This window comes from Triturus cristatus, chromosome 5_1 (genome assembly GCF_964204655.1).
Source record: "Triturus cristatus chromosome 5_1, aTriCri1.1, whole genome shotgun sequence".
In the NCBI taxonomy this organism is placed as follows: domain Eukaryota; kingdom Metazoa; phylum Chordata; class Amphibia; order Caudata; family Salamandridae; genus Triturus; species Triturus cristatus.
In genome coordinates this window covers 821,190,477-821,207,021 of record NC_140587.1, presented here as the reverse complement: position 1 = coordinate 821,207,021, position 16,545 = coordinate 821,190,477, and the positions used below count along the sequence as shown (strand labels likewise).

At 44.3% G+C, this 16,545-nt stretch overlaps 1 protein-coding gene across 1 annotated transcript in view; it reads right to left on the bottom strand.

The window, feature by feature from the left end:
* RNMT (RNA guanine-7 methyltransferase) overlaps window positions 1-16,545 on the bottom strand; it is a 161,238-nt gene that overhangs the window by 83,802 nt on the left and 60,891 nt on the right. Inside the window, exons 5-6 of the mRNA XM_085605877.1 lie at window positions 9,652-9,767; window positions 150-331 (exon numbers count right to left, since the gene is read on the bottom strand). Coding sequence (XP_085462003.1) covers window positions 150-331; window positions 9,652-9,767 — 298 coding nt within the window. The remainder of the gene's footprint in view (window positions 1-149; window positions 332-9,651; window positions 9,768-16,545) is intronic.

Below are 16,545 nucleotides of genomic sequence, written 5' to 3'. Positions count from 1 at the left end.
GAAACAGCCAGGATATTGAGGACCAAACACCAACAAACCAAAGATGAATCTCATCCTCAATGGAAAGTTGTTTTAATGGCAACATTGCTTCAAATACCACAGCAGAAAAAAGTAGGTAAATAGACAAAAAACAATGAAGGAACACTTACACAAGCTCATAGCTATCTGGAGTGGTGCCAATGAAATATCCTCCGGGGCAGAGATTCTCGCAGGCATTCCGAAGCATCAGGTCAGCCTGCTCATGCGTCTCAAAGGAATAGTGGTACACAAACTGACAGCTGCAGATGTCAAAGCACATTTGCCGATTGCTATACTTGTCAGCCAGAAGTTCCTAAGAGAGATTCGGATGGCGATTAGATTGGCACATGGGGTGTTTGAACCTTTGAAAATCTGTGCATTTTTTCTGTAAATGCAGTACACGGCAAGTGCATCCTGGTCAGAAATATGCTGTCAACATTTACTCTGCACAAACTTTGCAATACTGCGCAGCTCAACATTACGCCACCATCATTGAGAAGCTTCATTGCTTCAACTAATTTCTAAAATACAATTGTGCATTTAAATTCTCGTCTACGTAACGTTACAGCATTGCTCAAAACACAAGCATCATTCAATATAAAGCTGTAGAGGCCATGAAACAAATGTCCCATATGCATCTACTACATTTCAACCCGTGCTGTTTCTCTGATGGAATCACCATAGGTCTGAAAAAAGTTGAATATACACTCCTTATCCAAGACTGTAATTTAAGAAACCACAAACTAGAGCATTTATGTTTACAAATGGCAGGGAACATAAGTGTGGTATTTGGTTAAGTGCCCTTAACTCGTTTGTGCATCTTGTGCTTGCTACAAAAACGCTCCCACACGACTCAAAATTAACTGAACTACCAAGTGACCTATGAGCAGCATGTGGCAAATAACAATTGACCAAATAAAAAGAAGACAAGCCAATCTAATTTCCTTAGTGTAGGAAAGTGCCCCTTTTTGCATTGTTACTCCCCCACTTTTTGAAGGACATCTGATGCAACATGACTTGATGTGCCCTGCGTCTCTGCCAATCAGGTTCCCTGGGCCTGTTCTTTCCCAAGACTGTACCTTTGTACCTACAATTGGTACATCTCTGGCCACAGATTAGTTGCTTGTAAAAGGTACCATGGGTACAAAGGACACTGTGACCAGGGAAGGCCTCTAAGAGCTCCAGCACCTACTTTGCCAACCTTGGTGTGGGTAAACCGTAACACCCACACCCAGCCATTGGAGGCTGTGTGTTTTGGTGCAGAGAAAAGTTAAGAGTGGCCTGCCACCCACTGCCTGGGGCCTAGGTAAGTTACCCCTCTAGCAGGGTGCACTAGCTCTCAGGTGATGGTACAGTGACATGAGCCCTGTACACCTACAGTGTTTAAGTCCATTCTTAGACATTGTAAGTGTACTAAAGCCAATAAGAGTATATTGTCTGGGAGTTGGTCATTACGAACTCCACAGCTTCATAATGGCTTTACTAAACACTGGGAAGTTTGGTAGCAAACTTCTCAGCACATTAAACCCACACTGATAACAGTGTGGGATTTAATATAAAATGCACTCAGAGTGCATCTTAGAGAAGCCCCCTGATAATTGACCAGCCCTGGTGTGGTTCCTGAATGGATGCCTGCCTTTTTCCACCACCAGACAGGTCTCTGGACCCCTGCTTAGAGAGCCTCTGCTCTTTGAGACCCAGAAGCAAAGCCCATTCTATCTAGGCAGAGGTGTCATGCCTCCTTCCCAGGATGGACTGAGTGCACGAAGGGGAAGCTTCAAAGGCCTGCCGCCTTTGGGAGCTGTCCCTGCCTTTTGTATTTCCCAGCAACTGGCTCCCACCGGTTCTGCCCCCACATTGAGCTGGAGAATTGGCAGGAAAACCAAGCCAGGAAGAGAGGTGTGCCCACCTTTGCCAACCCCAACCCGCAGGTGGGGGAGACGAGGTGAAGAACACATCTCAGTTCCCTCTATCTTGGAGATGATGGGGACTCAGATAATTAGGGAGAGGCTCATGCTCCCTCCCACTGGAAGGTGGCATAATAGGGGGTGTACCCACCCAAAGGAAGGGACCCATTGGTCCCAACTGAACACTCCTTTAAACGTCCCTAAATTTAGCATTTGGGGCAACCATGAACCTTGCCTCATCAGATTCGAAGGAGGAACAAAGAGGCGTGCTGACCCAGGAAGAAGAGGACACCTAATGCTTTGGCCCCAGCCCTACTGGCCTGTCCCGACTCCGACATGCCTACAGCGAAGAAACCAGCCTGTCCAGCAGCCCCCGCAGAGCCAGGAGGACCTGCCCTGCACTCATCTCACGAACTCTATCTCTTGCGAGCACCAGATTTGCTCAAGCTAAAGACTCAAAGACCAGAATCGGGATTCTAACAACGCTGCGATTCTGCACCACTCTGCGCCCGACGCCCATGGCCCGAGTGGCCCAACACCACGAGGAGGTCTCCACCGCTATCCTGCCCTGGGATGTGGTGATCCCCGACCTACCTCAAGCTTCAAGACAATGCCTGCAGCCCCTAGGACCGGAGCTGGTAAAGAAATCAGATACCAAAAGACAACCCTTCACCCGATGCTCCACGGCCTTGGGTGGCCCAACCAACAGTGTACAGGCATCCCCCAGGAACCCAACTTACCCCTCCACCCGCTGGTCGCTTTCAGTAAGTCTCCCTGCAAGAGCATGCAGCAACTTTACAGACCCGATGGTCCCCATTGAGAATCAAAGGGTCCCCGACATCTTCTTGGCACCCTGCACCCGGCCACCCCAGTGCCGCTGGTGGTGCAGCTCCTGTGCTGATTATTGGCCCCTGCAGTGCTGACCATAACCACATGAGCTTTGCTCCCGCACCAGAGTGGCCTGCTCATAAGCAGTACCTAACCGAAGGTCCCCTTAGCCCCATTGGCTAACATTGGGCCCCTGCACTCAGCACCCGGCTTCCCCAGTGCCGCTGGTGGTGTAACTTGAGTGCATACCTAGACCTTGGGGAAACTTGGTCCTAACCGCCAAAACTCTCACTTGTAAGACGTCACCTTACCTGTGAAACCTATTTGTTCCCAATTTTTAACCCACGTTATGAGATTTTGGGCCTAAAATGTTCAGTGTTGAATTGTTGTTTTGTATGGGGAAAAATAGTCATTATAACCGAACCCAAGAAAAGTCTTACTTACCTTGTATTGTGAGATACTTAGTAGTGGTATCTAGGCATACCACCCCCAGTAATCAATGTAATCTGAAAGTAATCAAAAAGTATTCTAAAAAGTATTGTAAAAAGTCATTACTGTGCAGCATAACCTGCTTTTTAAAACCATTCTAACCTATAACAATTGCAAAACCATCATCAATTGCATTTCTGTGTAAAGGTTTACAATTGAAAGTATATTATTCCTAACTGTACCAAGTCCTGCTTGGTTCCAGAAATAAATTATAATTCTACCTTTTTTATACTTACCCAATTGGTCTGGATTCAGTCAGAGTTTGCTATCAGTCTTGATTGAGCGAAAACATTGCAAGATTAAAACACCCTCTGGATAAGCCTAACTGCTCGCCCACACTAACACAAGGAGAGCTGTTAGTACTTACCTAATCTAGCCTCTCCTATACCTCTGGGGACTCCTGGACTCTACCAAAGTCAGGTATAGTGTGCATATAGTATATACAAAGCCAGCTTATTACACTTAGTGTGAAGAGAGACATGAAACATAGGTTTAAGGAGAGTCAAATTGCTAATTTTGAACATCGCCCGAGGCTGTGAGACTCCATTCTATATGCTGAGGGAAGCAAACAAAAGCATGTCCCCAAGTATTATAGGCCTCGAAAAATCTACTCGCCCACTCGCTATGGGGAGTCAGATTTTATCAGGTCAAGCTATTTTTAGCACCTACTCGTCCTTTCTGGTGAATGAATCTAAGCTGGAAGGAGCCGGTGTTCTGTTCTTTCAGAAAGTGAATGAGCAATAAAGATGCCTTTAAATCTAGTATTTTTCGTGGCACATTTTCCGTCTGATCAAGGAAAGAGGTCAAAAGTCAGTTTGTCTTTTTACAAATTGTTGCTCAATCCTGGAAATTGGTTTTTCTCTTATTACAGTTTGAGGTTTTTGTCAAGTGAGCTGACTGACAATCAATGTGAAACCATAGGCTGTAAAATGTCAGTATTTGTTTCTAACACACAACATTTAAACGGCTTGTATATGAATAGCACAAACATTTCAAAATATATCCAGAGTTAAAAAAGAAATGCGTTTTGTAATTCAGAAGTGTGATGCAAACAAAGACTTAAACAGGATCAAAACAAATCACAACACTTTACTTGGCAATGAGCAAAGGACAAATATTTGCAGAAACTTGGCTCCCAAACATTGTACACAATATAGTTTTAACAGTAAAACCACATGTCAGTGGGAAGTGTTGTGGCCATTTCAATGGAAAATCTGCTGATTGCAAATGAGTGTGCTACCATTTCATGCTTCAGGTATGCATTTATTAAAAGTGATAGTTTTTAAACATGATTTGAGAAACATTCCTGCCTCTGACCTTATGACAACGCGGTTAATGAACTAAGACGCAAGTCAGTGATCATATGTAACTTATATGTGGCTGGATTTGCATTTTAAAAGGAGATAAAGTTTAGTCTATTGAATTAAACATATGCGTTTTTTGTACAGCACACATGGTGAGCTTGCATAGCTGAAGGTGCTCCCATATGTGGCAAAGGCGGCTCAATGAATTTGAGTATTTGCCCAGGATCACGTAATTTGAAACCAGTTTATGGATCAAGAACATTATAATTAAGTGGAGTAGATTATTTAAGTGACTAGTCCTGAAAGTCTAATAAAGTTTTTATGATGTGTTGAGGCCTGCCGTACAAAAGTAGAACTCAATTCATCATAACTGAACAGAGCTATTTAAAGTTCCCCTGAACGGATGTTCTGCCTGCAGGTTCACAGGCTAAAGGAGCCACTGAACATTTGAGGTCACCTAGCTCCAAAACGTTAACCAATTAACATTTAGGGAATAGTTCACGCAAGGCACAAATGCAACGGAAGAGATTTCCCAAGACCAACATCAACTGAATACAAATGGACTGGATATTCCCCTAGGCCAAATTTAAGCACAAGTCTAAAATTCCAATCATCTCCATTTGGTGAATCTCGAGCAGACTGCACTGCTGGAAACCAAGAAGTAGATTACAAAACCACTGACAAGCAGCTCCAGTAAGAGTTGGTTTTGTTCAACATGAAACAATGATTCTACCCTAAATGACAAAAATTGCTTAGATACGGTCATCTGAGGGAATCTTCCTCGGCATAGGAGGCTGTGTGTGAAATCCACTTTGGTTCAGGTTTCATTTTGCGACACTCAATAGGAGCAAGCCCGCAGAAGGTGTACAGGCCGGTTAGCCTCTAAGTGAACTTGAACTGTCTGCAGTTTTGCTGTAACTGCAGGACTTTGAGAAATTAAATTGTCACATGTGTTTGTGACAAGCTGATGCTATTCTTCATTTGCCGATTTCATAAATCAATGCCCATTTAAATCCAAAGATATTATTCTGATTAATGAGTGGATAAAGGATTATAAACTACATACTGTTGCACTGAGATGTGTTCAACTTGTGCAGTTTAACAATATGTACTGTAATCTGTAAAACCTCAAGTTAACTTCCGTAACGTGAGTAAGTCCACCCTGGCACTTGGCTCCTCACAGCTGTTGAATGAAAAAGCTACACTTATAACCAGACTGCTCTGTGTCATTAATTTTAGACTTCCGCACATGAAGTGAGGCAGAGGGAGAAGAAAAATAGCTACGAGGAGGAGGGCAATGGGCGAGCCTTGAGGTACCCCGGAGATTTAATATAATTGTGCATAGAAATGAGGAACTGAAACTATGGGGGCTCGGTCAGTGAAGGAAACTATCCAGTTCCTTGCACACCAATGCACGGTACAACTTTATGTTAAAGGACAGTATAAAACACAGAAAATATAACCAAGAACAATACTACAACTTCTTTGAGTCAACAGTATTTTGAAGATAATGCCATTTGGCAGGTAAAGCAGCTTCCATGCGGCAGTCTTGGAAGAAGACGGTTTGAAAGTATGAGAGAACGTTCTTTTTTCTACAAATAGCACTATTTGCCCAAAGAATGAGTCACTGAATATAGGTTAGGAGTTAGAAAGATTGGCAAGTTCAAAGTCATGTGGCTTTAGAATCAGTTTCACATAGGCCATTTTGAACACCCCTTGTAGCCAACAAGTTGTTGTTGACGGATTTGATGGGGCAAGCTGAAGACCTCTTTAAGAGGATGTTGCTAAAAGGATCAGCCGGAAATGGTTTTGATGGAGATCCAACGGAGCCATTACATTAACATTAGTGAAATCTTCAAGGGACACGAAACTGAACTGCAGTAAGTAAGTAAGGCTGCTCGACCACACTACCACAAATAGAGCACTTTGGGTTTACATCGAGCCATGTACCCTTCGGAGGGGAATATCTGGACTCAAGTGAACGATATAACAAATTATTGGTATACCATATACAGAGCCAGCTTTGCACACCCACCCAACCACACAAGTGAGGTATCATTTTTATCAGGAGACCTGGGGGAAAGCTGGGTGGTAGAAAATGTGTGCCGCCTGGTGATCCTACAACACAGAAATGTGAGGAAGGTGCGAGTTTTTAGCTAAATTTGAGGCTTATAGGGGATTCTGGGTAAGAAAACACTGGAGATCAATATTTAGTGATTCTTTTTAAAAAACTTGGTTTTAAACAAATCAGGCCGGCACTTTTGTATTTGCAGCTTTTGCACAGTGACAGTATCCTCCAACTCAAGGAGTTTTTAAAATTATGTATTAGATTGAGAAAATGCCTGGACCAGTGAAACTCTGCCCCATCTTGCTGTCTATATTGCCAAAGTACTCTTTCCTTTGCATTTGTACCTGATGAAATGGTTGTTTTTTTGTGACAATGTATTGTATATTTTATGTGTCTTTTATGGTTAGCAAATAACCGAAATAAAGCTTTATGATGATGATGAACACTGGAGATCCACGAAAGCCAAACAACCCTGGACTCCACTGGGTGTCTAGTTTTCAGAAATGTCAGCATTTGGTTGGTTCCTTAGATGGCCACAGAACCCGGGACCAAAAATGGAGGTGCCTCCCTTGCAAAACCAGGTTGTTTTTGTAATAGTTCATTTTGATGTCTCCACAATACATTTTGGACCCTTCCCTGTCGCAGGCACTTGGCCCACTCACACAAGTGAGATACCGTTTTTCTCAGTAGACTTGTGGGAACATTTAACGATTTTCCTCGGGAGACTTAGGTAAACACTGGGTGCTAGGAAATTTGGGGTTCCATGCAGAGCCCAGGACTAACAGAAATGCAAGGAAAATATGTTTTTAGGCACAGTTTGAGCGTTGCACTGTATTCTGGGTTAAAAAAAAAAAACCTGGTGAGAGCTACGGAAGTCACCCCACCCTGGACCCCCCCCCCCCCCGGGGGTCTAGTTTTGCAAGAAAGAGCTGGTTGGATAGGTTTCCTAGGTGCCGGGCTGAGCTGTGGCCAAAAAACAACAGCTACCAACTTTGTAAAAACACATTGTTTTTCTGTGGAAAAATGGGATGCGTCTATTTTGGGTTGTTCAGCCTTTCTGGTCGCTGGCACTTGGCCTACCCCACACAAGTGAGGCACCATTTCGCTCAGGAGACTTGAGAATCACTGGTTGGTAGGAGATTTGTGGGTCCCTGCAGATTCCAAGACTTTTCCTCACATAAATGCAAGAAAAATGTGTTTTTTAGGCAAAGTTAGCAATTAGAAAGGGGTTCTGGGTAAAAAAGAAAAAAAATCTGGAGAGATCCTCGCAAGTCACCCCATCCTGGACTCCCACAGGTTTCTAGCTGTAGAAGATGTGCTGATTTCATAGTTTTACCTAGGTCCCGGTTGAGCTGGAGCCCAAAATACACAGCTAAAATATGGATTCTGCTCGACGGAATACATTGTCTCCTAAGTCAAGTTTTGGGGTGTTTTGTGTCGCAGACACAAGGCCCACCCACTAGTGGGATACAATTTCTATAGGGAGACATGGGGGACTAAAAAAAAGTAGAACATTTGTTATTATCAATCGAATATCTCTAAGTTTGTGCCTTTCAAATTTAAGCAAGTGTGTAACAAAAATACATTTTCAGGGGTGTGAAATTTAATAAAATATCTACTTGTCCATGGGGCAGGTTGCTTCGTAAATCTACTTGTCCTAAAACAAAATCCACTTGTCCCTTGGTGCCATGTAGTGTGGCGACAAATTAGGGCAGCAATCTCATTATACAAGAGCTCTAATATAGCTTCTCTGATTATGCCAGAGCTCATACCATAGCAGTGTTTGAATACTTGCAATCACCTTATGTTGCCACGTTTCCGCTAATCTACATACTGGGACTGAAGGTAGTGGTAAGCAATAGTTCTAGGGTTAGAATGCCCTTTTGAGTCTGTGCAAGCCTACTAACTTGCATGTTTTAAGGGTTTTCAACAACTCTTCTCTAATCTTTTCCCATACTGAGAAATGTTGGAAATTTACTCCTGACATAACCCTTCTTTCGCAGTTGCGAACGCTCAGATTTTCGCCTGAGCAAATCTACAAATGCACATTTGCTCATGCTAAAATGCAGTTCACAAATATTTTCTTGGAGTACTATTTCTTGTCCTACTTCTGTAAATTCTTGGGAATTCACGAAAGCCGTATAGCTGCACTTAATGCAAGGACATATTACCATGGGTGCACTTTTGAGTCTTTGTTTTAATAATTGGGCCCCTAATTTGGTCTAGCATGGACCATGACCTTTTGCGTTTATTAAAATTCTGTCCATCTCTCACTGTATCAGCTGGCTTTACTGTGAGTGACGGCATTCTGCTCTTTCACAAGGAGCATATCAGCACACAAAGTAGTTTTGTTCAGTGCCAGTAACTACTGTGGCAGTGTGTGCTTTTTTAGACCAAAAACTATTTTTGCTTTTGCCAATGTTTGTTATAATGCTTAGGGCTTGGAGCTCCCACACAAATACGGTTTTAAAAAAACCATGCCAAAACAATTCATACATTGACAAAACTAAAAAGCTTACCACCAATTTCAGACCTACTGGCTTTGCCAAAGCATGTTTATTTTTGTTTCCTAGAACTTTATTAAAACTGGTTATACTGATTTTCCATTATGAATATTTTTGCAAAATACTAGCATGCATCAACATGTTACTAAATGATGCTGCAAAGAAATGGAATCTGAAATTTTACAGAAGTTTAGCATAATGTATTTTTCCTGCTTTCACTTTTTATTAACATTTTATTTTGAAAGCAAAGATCATCAATCTTGCTTTCAAGCTTCTATAAATATTTGCTTCAAATCAGAGAGCATTCTGGGAGCATTATACATAGCCTCATATTGATAATTAACTTTGAAAACGTGTGTCCACATTTTTATACAGGAATCACTGTCAGTAGTGCAGTCAGAGCTTACAACATTTACTTAGAGAAAAAAAAACCGCACACACACCTATAAACATCATGTCACCCTGTGACTAAAAACAAACGCATTGATGAAGTTGATACCAAAACAGATGAGTTGCAGCTGGACTCACTGTACCTTGGTAGAATCTGCTGTCACAAATTCTGCATTGAATATAATTTCATTGGAACGACATCGGTTTTTCAGATCAAGATACCGCTGCTTGCACTGCTGCACTGACACATCTGCAATATCTGCAAATAGAAAATGCACATACTTTTTTCATTTTAATGTTAGCAAGAAGGATTAGTCAGAAAAATAACTAAAAACTCACCTTCGTTAATTTTGCCTTCAAACACTCCTCCATGGTCAACAAGCATTTACAATGCAATGGTCTTGGCATTGTTAAAGTTAGAGCTATTGGCATTGCTCATGACATTATTTTTGTTTATGTTTTTGTTTTCAAAACATTTAACCCCTTCGGCGCGCATGACGGAACGGTTCCGTCATGCACGTCGGTTGCGCTGTGCGCATGACAGAACCGTTCCGTCATGGCCCCGCCCGCGCACGGAACGTTCAGCGTGGCACGGAAATCCACGCCGCGCTGAAGGGGTTAAAGAAACGGCATTGTTATTTACAATGTCAATAGCTTAACCCCTTCAGTGCCCCGCCCTTTCCCCGCCCTGTGCCGGGCGTTGCATTAGCGGGCGGGGTTCATGACGAGATAGTCTCGTCATGGGCACAGCTCAACCGCGCTCCATGACGAGACCATCTCGTCATGGGCACTGAAGGAGTTAATCACTCTCAAATGCGAGACCTATTGCATTTGCACCCACACACAGAGCCTCCCACACAAATAGAGCCACCCACACACACAGAGCCACCCACAGAGAGCCACTCACATAGAGCAACCCACACACAAATAGAGCCACCCACAGAGCCACCTACACACAAACACACAGAGTTTTTAAAAGGTGTTTATGATGGCGTGACAATCGTCTGCTCTAAATACACAAACCCAACCGGTATAGCCATTCGCCGCAAAGCACGCATATACACACATCCTTACAAACACACTAATATGCATAGATGAGTGCCCACACCAACACAATGCCCACACTCTGGAAACTTTATATGAATGAAGAGGCACACACAAACACGCACCCGCGAGTGAATAGGCACACACATGCACACAGACATGAATAGGCATGAACACATACACACACATCCGTACAAACACACTAATCTGTGCCCACACAGACACAATGCAAACACACACGAAGAGGCGCACACACACACGAATGAAGAGGCACACACAAACACGGATAAGCGAGTAAATAGGCACACACACCAACACAGACAGGAATATGCACGAACACATACATCTGTACAAACACACTATTATGTATAGATTAGTGCCCACACACAAACAATGCACACTCTGGCAAACACACACAAAGAGGTGAACAAACACGTACAGGCGAGTGAATAGGTGCGCACACCACACAAACACACAGCCCACAGACAAACACACGCTTACAGACATCTAGCTGTAAAGATAGAACCAGCTCTCTTCCCCGGGCAGGACTGCCCCAAAAGCGGAGGATGTGGTAAAATTGACCCCTGTGCAAACCATGTCTCAGCCTTAGCTCTTAGAACGTGGCCGGGCGCTGTGTGGCGAGCTGATTGCCTATATGTTGCCACTGCGAAAGGAAAGGAGACAACTTCCAGGCGCTGCTGAACGTCTCCCTGTATCTGAAAATTACACCAGGACAAGTTCAGTTTTTTTCTGTAGGGCCCAAATTCCTGGCACGGTAGACGGCATCCACTCTGTGTAAATAGTGGGTGGACACCGTGCACCCGCGTGTACCTCCGACTTGTGCCCTGAAAACTTAGATACAGCACTGAACAACAGCGGTTGTGCAGGGGACAGTGCAATACCCTTTACATTAATGAACCTTTACATTAATACACCTTTAATTATTTGTACAGTGATATTGCAGTTCACATATTTGCAATGCCATTACATGTGTATTTACAATTGACACAGAGAGGTTAAGTAATTTACTGGGAGTCCCACTAATTCACTCACTAGTGTTAAATTAGAATGACACTATCATCTACTCCCATTTCTGAAATAAAGATCTATTCCTCTTACCTCTTCCAGGGAAAAGGGGAGTTTCTCGGTAAGAAAACATGGCGATATGAACGAGTGGCGCTAATTACCACTGTCCATCACATCCGGGATCCCTTACAGAGGCACTGATCACCCTGGAACCAGCTCTATTGCTGTAGCTATTTAGTATGCGATTGCAACATCAACCGCGTGAATATTGCGGGAGTGAAATAAAATAATTAAATAACCAGAAAGGAAAGTTGTGTAGCAACAACCAATAAAATCATGTTTCCAGATGGCTCTGTGCCACTAGGGACTCCGTTTTCTAGTCCTGTTCTTTTCTTTGTTTTGCAATTTGGTGCATTCTGGGACTTGTAGTCTTTGTTCGTCTGGACCAACTGAGCCAAAATAGGGGACTTCTTAGAAGAAAGCCCCATGCTGGAGCATGTTACGCCTGGTAAACTTATATTAACAGTTTATAAGAAGCTCGCATTTGCATCTCTATGTGGAAATATCCTTAGAATTTGTTTCACCACGAGGTGCTAAGTAGTGCTCAGGTAAAGGAACCTCCGGAAATTGTGTTTCCAGTGACCTGCAGTTAAAGCGAGACCATAGAGACTCCAGAGCAAGCTCGAGCCCCGCTTCGCAGGTTGTGAAGTCAGGCTCTCCTATAGCACCATAAATAGACCGGCTTAGTGATGTCACGTGGTAGGGCGGGCCATTAGCTAATCAGTAAACATTCCTTTTCATGTTTTTGCTTGTAAGAACGCCAGCCTGCACAAGGGCTCAAGGGAGGGTGCGCGCGGCTAAGGCGCACAGGTAAGAAAACTTCACTTCAGACTAAAAGACTTTTGGGCGAGATTTCAGATATTTCAGTGACGGAATGAAAGAATTCATTTCTAAAGACTACTTTTCTATTAGTAAAGTTATGTGGCAATGTGCTGCATGGGCAGGAGTCGCAGCGCGTGATGTGCTCGTGGGAGCGACGGCGTAGGTGTGTGCCACAATTTAGTCTGCTTTTATACCGGTGATAATATGTACAAAAATGATGCACCGAGGGAGCCGAGAGCAGGGGGAGTGGTGGACGGGAATGACGCCATGAACACCACCGCCTTTCTCAGAGGTCAAGCAGAAATGCCTCGGCGTTTTCGGATTGGGGGCGGGGGGGGGGGGGGGGGGGGGGGTGGGGGGAGGAGAAAGAGTGTTTTTCTTTCTCTCCTCTTCCCATTGGCTGGAATGTTTACATTCCAAAGGAGAGAAAGGAAGTAAAAATCACGCCCCCAAATCCGAAAAAGACGGGGCTTAAACTGACAGACGCGCCTCTCCTCCAATGGCTGGCTTCCGTTTAGGAAGCCAGCCAATGGAGAAGAGGGGCGGGTTCAACCCCGTACTAAAAAACATAAAAAGTGACTGGAGTGGATTCAGTTGAAACAATGTTGCTATACAAGACTGCTTATCAACAGGTCTTGTCTACTATCATGCAGAGACTGATCACAGACCTACGATGGGACAAAGACAAAACGCGGAACTCAACCTGAACCTGACTCATGTGTTTACACTTACGTTCCCCAGCTCATCCATTGCTTGTTGTGCATAAATTATTATTTAGTCTTTATTTAGCACTACGTCACATGTTCAAATCACTAACAGTGTTGCTGATCTATGTCCATGTTACATAATCAGACAAAATCACTCATGGAAGTGGACTGCAGAAACACGGTTACAGTTCAGCAGTACATCTTGTCTATTTACAAAATAATCAAGGCAATATAGAGACAAACATGTAGAACAGCAAAAGAATCAGCAATAAAGATAGAAATAGTGTGTTGAAGCAGTAGGGTTCAACAAGGATGATAGATTTAGGGCACCAAGATGGTAATCGGTTAGAAAAAAAAGTCTAACACATGGTGTATTAAAGATTGCTGATAACTAGGGAGAGCTCCACTAGTACAGACAAACGGCAGATTACCTGAATTTTCATGATTTGTGTTTAAAGTTGAGCACACTATGTACACTCAGATATGTTGGGAATGCTGACAGTTTTAGTAACTACATTTAAAGACCACAGCTGTTGATGCCTTAACCTATCCATAGGAAACATGCCAAATTTATGGGTGCTGCAAAACAAGCATTCGGAGAGGCAAAAAAAAAGTAAGCACTGACAAACCCAATAGGTCTTGCCTACGAGAGATGTATTGGCTTTGCTAATGTTTTTAGGCCTCGGCTGCGCTTGCGCAGTCTCGCTCCGAGATTTAATGTTTTCAGAAGAGGGGCTTGAACCCGCCCCTCTTCTCCATTGGCTGGCCTCTTAAATGCTGGTCAGCCATTGGAGAAGAGCTTTGTCTCTCCAAAGAAGCCCCGTCTTTTTCGGATTCGGGGGCGTGTTTTTTACTTTCTTTCTCTCCTCTGGAATGTAAACATTCCAGCCAATGGCAAGGAGAGAAAAAGAAAACACGCCCCCGAATCCGAAAATGCCGCTGCGTTTCTCCGAGGCATTTCTGCTTGACCTCGGAGAAAGGCGGTGATGTTCATGGCGTCATCCCCGTTGCTCCTCGGTCTAAACACGGTCCCTCCAGGGGCCCTTCAGATGCCCTTGTTTATCTCGTTCAGTGAGAACACTTGATTAAACCTGGAGCCTGCCATTTGTAATGCAATACGTCTCGCGTAAATGCGAGTCGTATTGCATCTCGCGAATAGTAAGCGCAAACACCGGACGGGAGGCGTCTCACGCGTGAGTGTGTGCGGGGCTCCCGTGCACCAAGGAGAGCCCCGCACACCGGCCAGTGGAAGACGGAGCTTCCCCAATTGCTCCAAGGCTGGAGAGGGGGATCCAGATGCTGCCCTGATTGTGACAGAGCCCAGCAGTCACAACCGCCGTGTGACGGGGAAGGGGGAATTCTATGGCAGGTGAGGCGAACATGTTGCCCTGGGGAGTAGTGTGAGAAGCTGGCAGTAATGAGCCCCGAGCAGGTCTTACCAGAGCGCTGTGTGAGAAGCTTGCACCAGCAGTAGCAGAGTAGTGTGGAAACAAATCACTGGAGAGCGACGTGAGGCGATTTTTATGAAGCAGACGAGGGTAATGCGATAGTTTAAAAAAGAAAGAACGCTTAGATCATTAATTCTTTATCTTTTGTTATAGATGTTCATTAAATAACATATTTAACACAAATACTTTACCGTCTTATCTCGTTTGTTTAGACATTCGAAAGTGTTTTTAACATGTATGATTCCTCCCTAAATCCAACCAATGAGGACTCATGCAGTCTCAAATACGTTATAATGTATAACTAAAATAACACATTAAAATTAAACGTTAAAATACAATGGGCTATATATACTAAGGGGTTGACCTAGCGCAACGCGAAGCGCCACAAACAGTAGTAACGGTCACGGATCAAGGTTCAGGTGCAAAGGTTATTTTGGACTGACAACCCTCGTGCTGCGCAGTGCGCACAACCCCTTTTGCTCCGTCCACAGGTGATGGATGCATGCAAGGCGCGTGCCTAGGTGGAGCAGGTTTTGGTAGAAAGACAGATTTCTTTAAATAGCTTGATCTGGCATCGTTTCAAATCCTAGCGCAAAGAAAATCAAGCGCAAGTAAGGGGCCGAGCGGTATATCTCCTGATACTTGCGCTGCATCTCACATATGTGCAGCGGCCTCTCCAGAAGGGGGTCAAATGGAGCCCGTGGTCCACCTGTTCGTCCCGGAACTGCACCGAGGCTCGTCCATTGTAGACTGTTACAGTCTGTAACTCGCTATCACGCTAGGGCAGTGTGAGTTTCATTCCGGGCCTGGGGGAGTGTGGGCAGCTGCCCACGAAGACCCCATGTGAGGAGTTTGCACGGCGGCAGTACAGCAGGGTGGTGAATGGGGTAGTGTGAGGAATGTGAGAGCTTGCAGTGGTGGCCAGTAGTGGTATCTCACACCGGGGCAGTGTGAGGCGCTTGATTTGACGCGCCATATTAGGAGCTTGAAATGTGGGGCATCAAAATTGTGTGGTGGTCTACAATCTGCACGTCACAACCAACAACACACTCATTCGCCAAAGAAACTCCGTTATTCCCCAGTTTAATGCAGCACGCGGACTAATGTAATCAACATGTTGCTGCACCTTATTTATAAAGCGTAACCAATTAGAATATCTCTACAATCTAAAGATATCACATGAGGATACTCAGTAGTGAGAAACTTGAACAGAAGCCAGTGATAAGTCCTTGCACTTAAGCAGTTCCACTGAGCAGTGATTGAGGGCGATTTAAAGCTCTTCCCACGTGACAGTGACAGTTGCCCACACTGGTGACTAGTGCCAAAAGCTCGAACTCGTGAGTGTTAGGAGCAATCCGCAGTGACGCGTGGTGAGATAGGTCCTCAGTGGTGAGCAGAGCGAGTTGCTCTCTTCAGTGGGTCAGTGTGCTGGACTCACAAGCAGTGATTAATTTGTAAAATAATAAGTGCCAGAGCTCACGTCAGGAGGTCACTGGAATTGTGTACCACACATTGCCCCTGCTATGCTGCCAATGATAGTAACAACTCAACTACTAACCGTCACACTTCTACAAGTGTGACGATCCAGACTATTTCAGGCCCCCAAAGCTATAAGAATGACTTGGGTGGCCGGTGATAGTAATTTTTAGGTCTCGGCTGCGAAGGCTGCACTTGCGCAGTCTCGCTCCGAGATTTAATATTTTCAGAAGAGGGGCTTGAACCCGCCCCTCTTCTCCCCTCTTCTCCATTGGCTGGCCTCTTAAATGCTGGTCAGCCATTGGAGAAGAGCTTTGTCTCTCCAAAGAAGCCCAGTCTTTTTCGGATTCGGGGGCGTGTTTTTTACTTTCTTTCTCTCCTCTGGAATGGAAACATTCCAGCCAATGGCAAGAGGAGAGAAAAAGAAAAACACGCCCCGAATCCGAAAATGCCG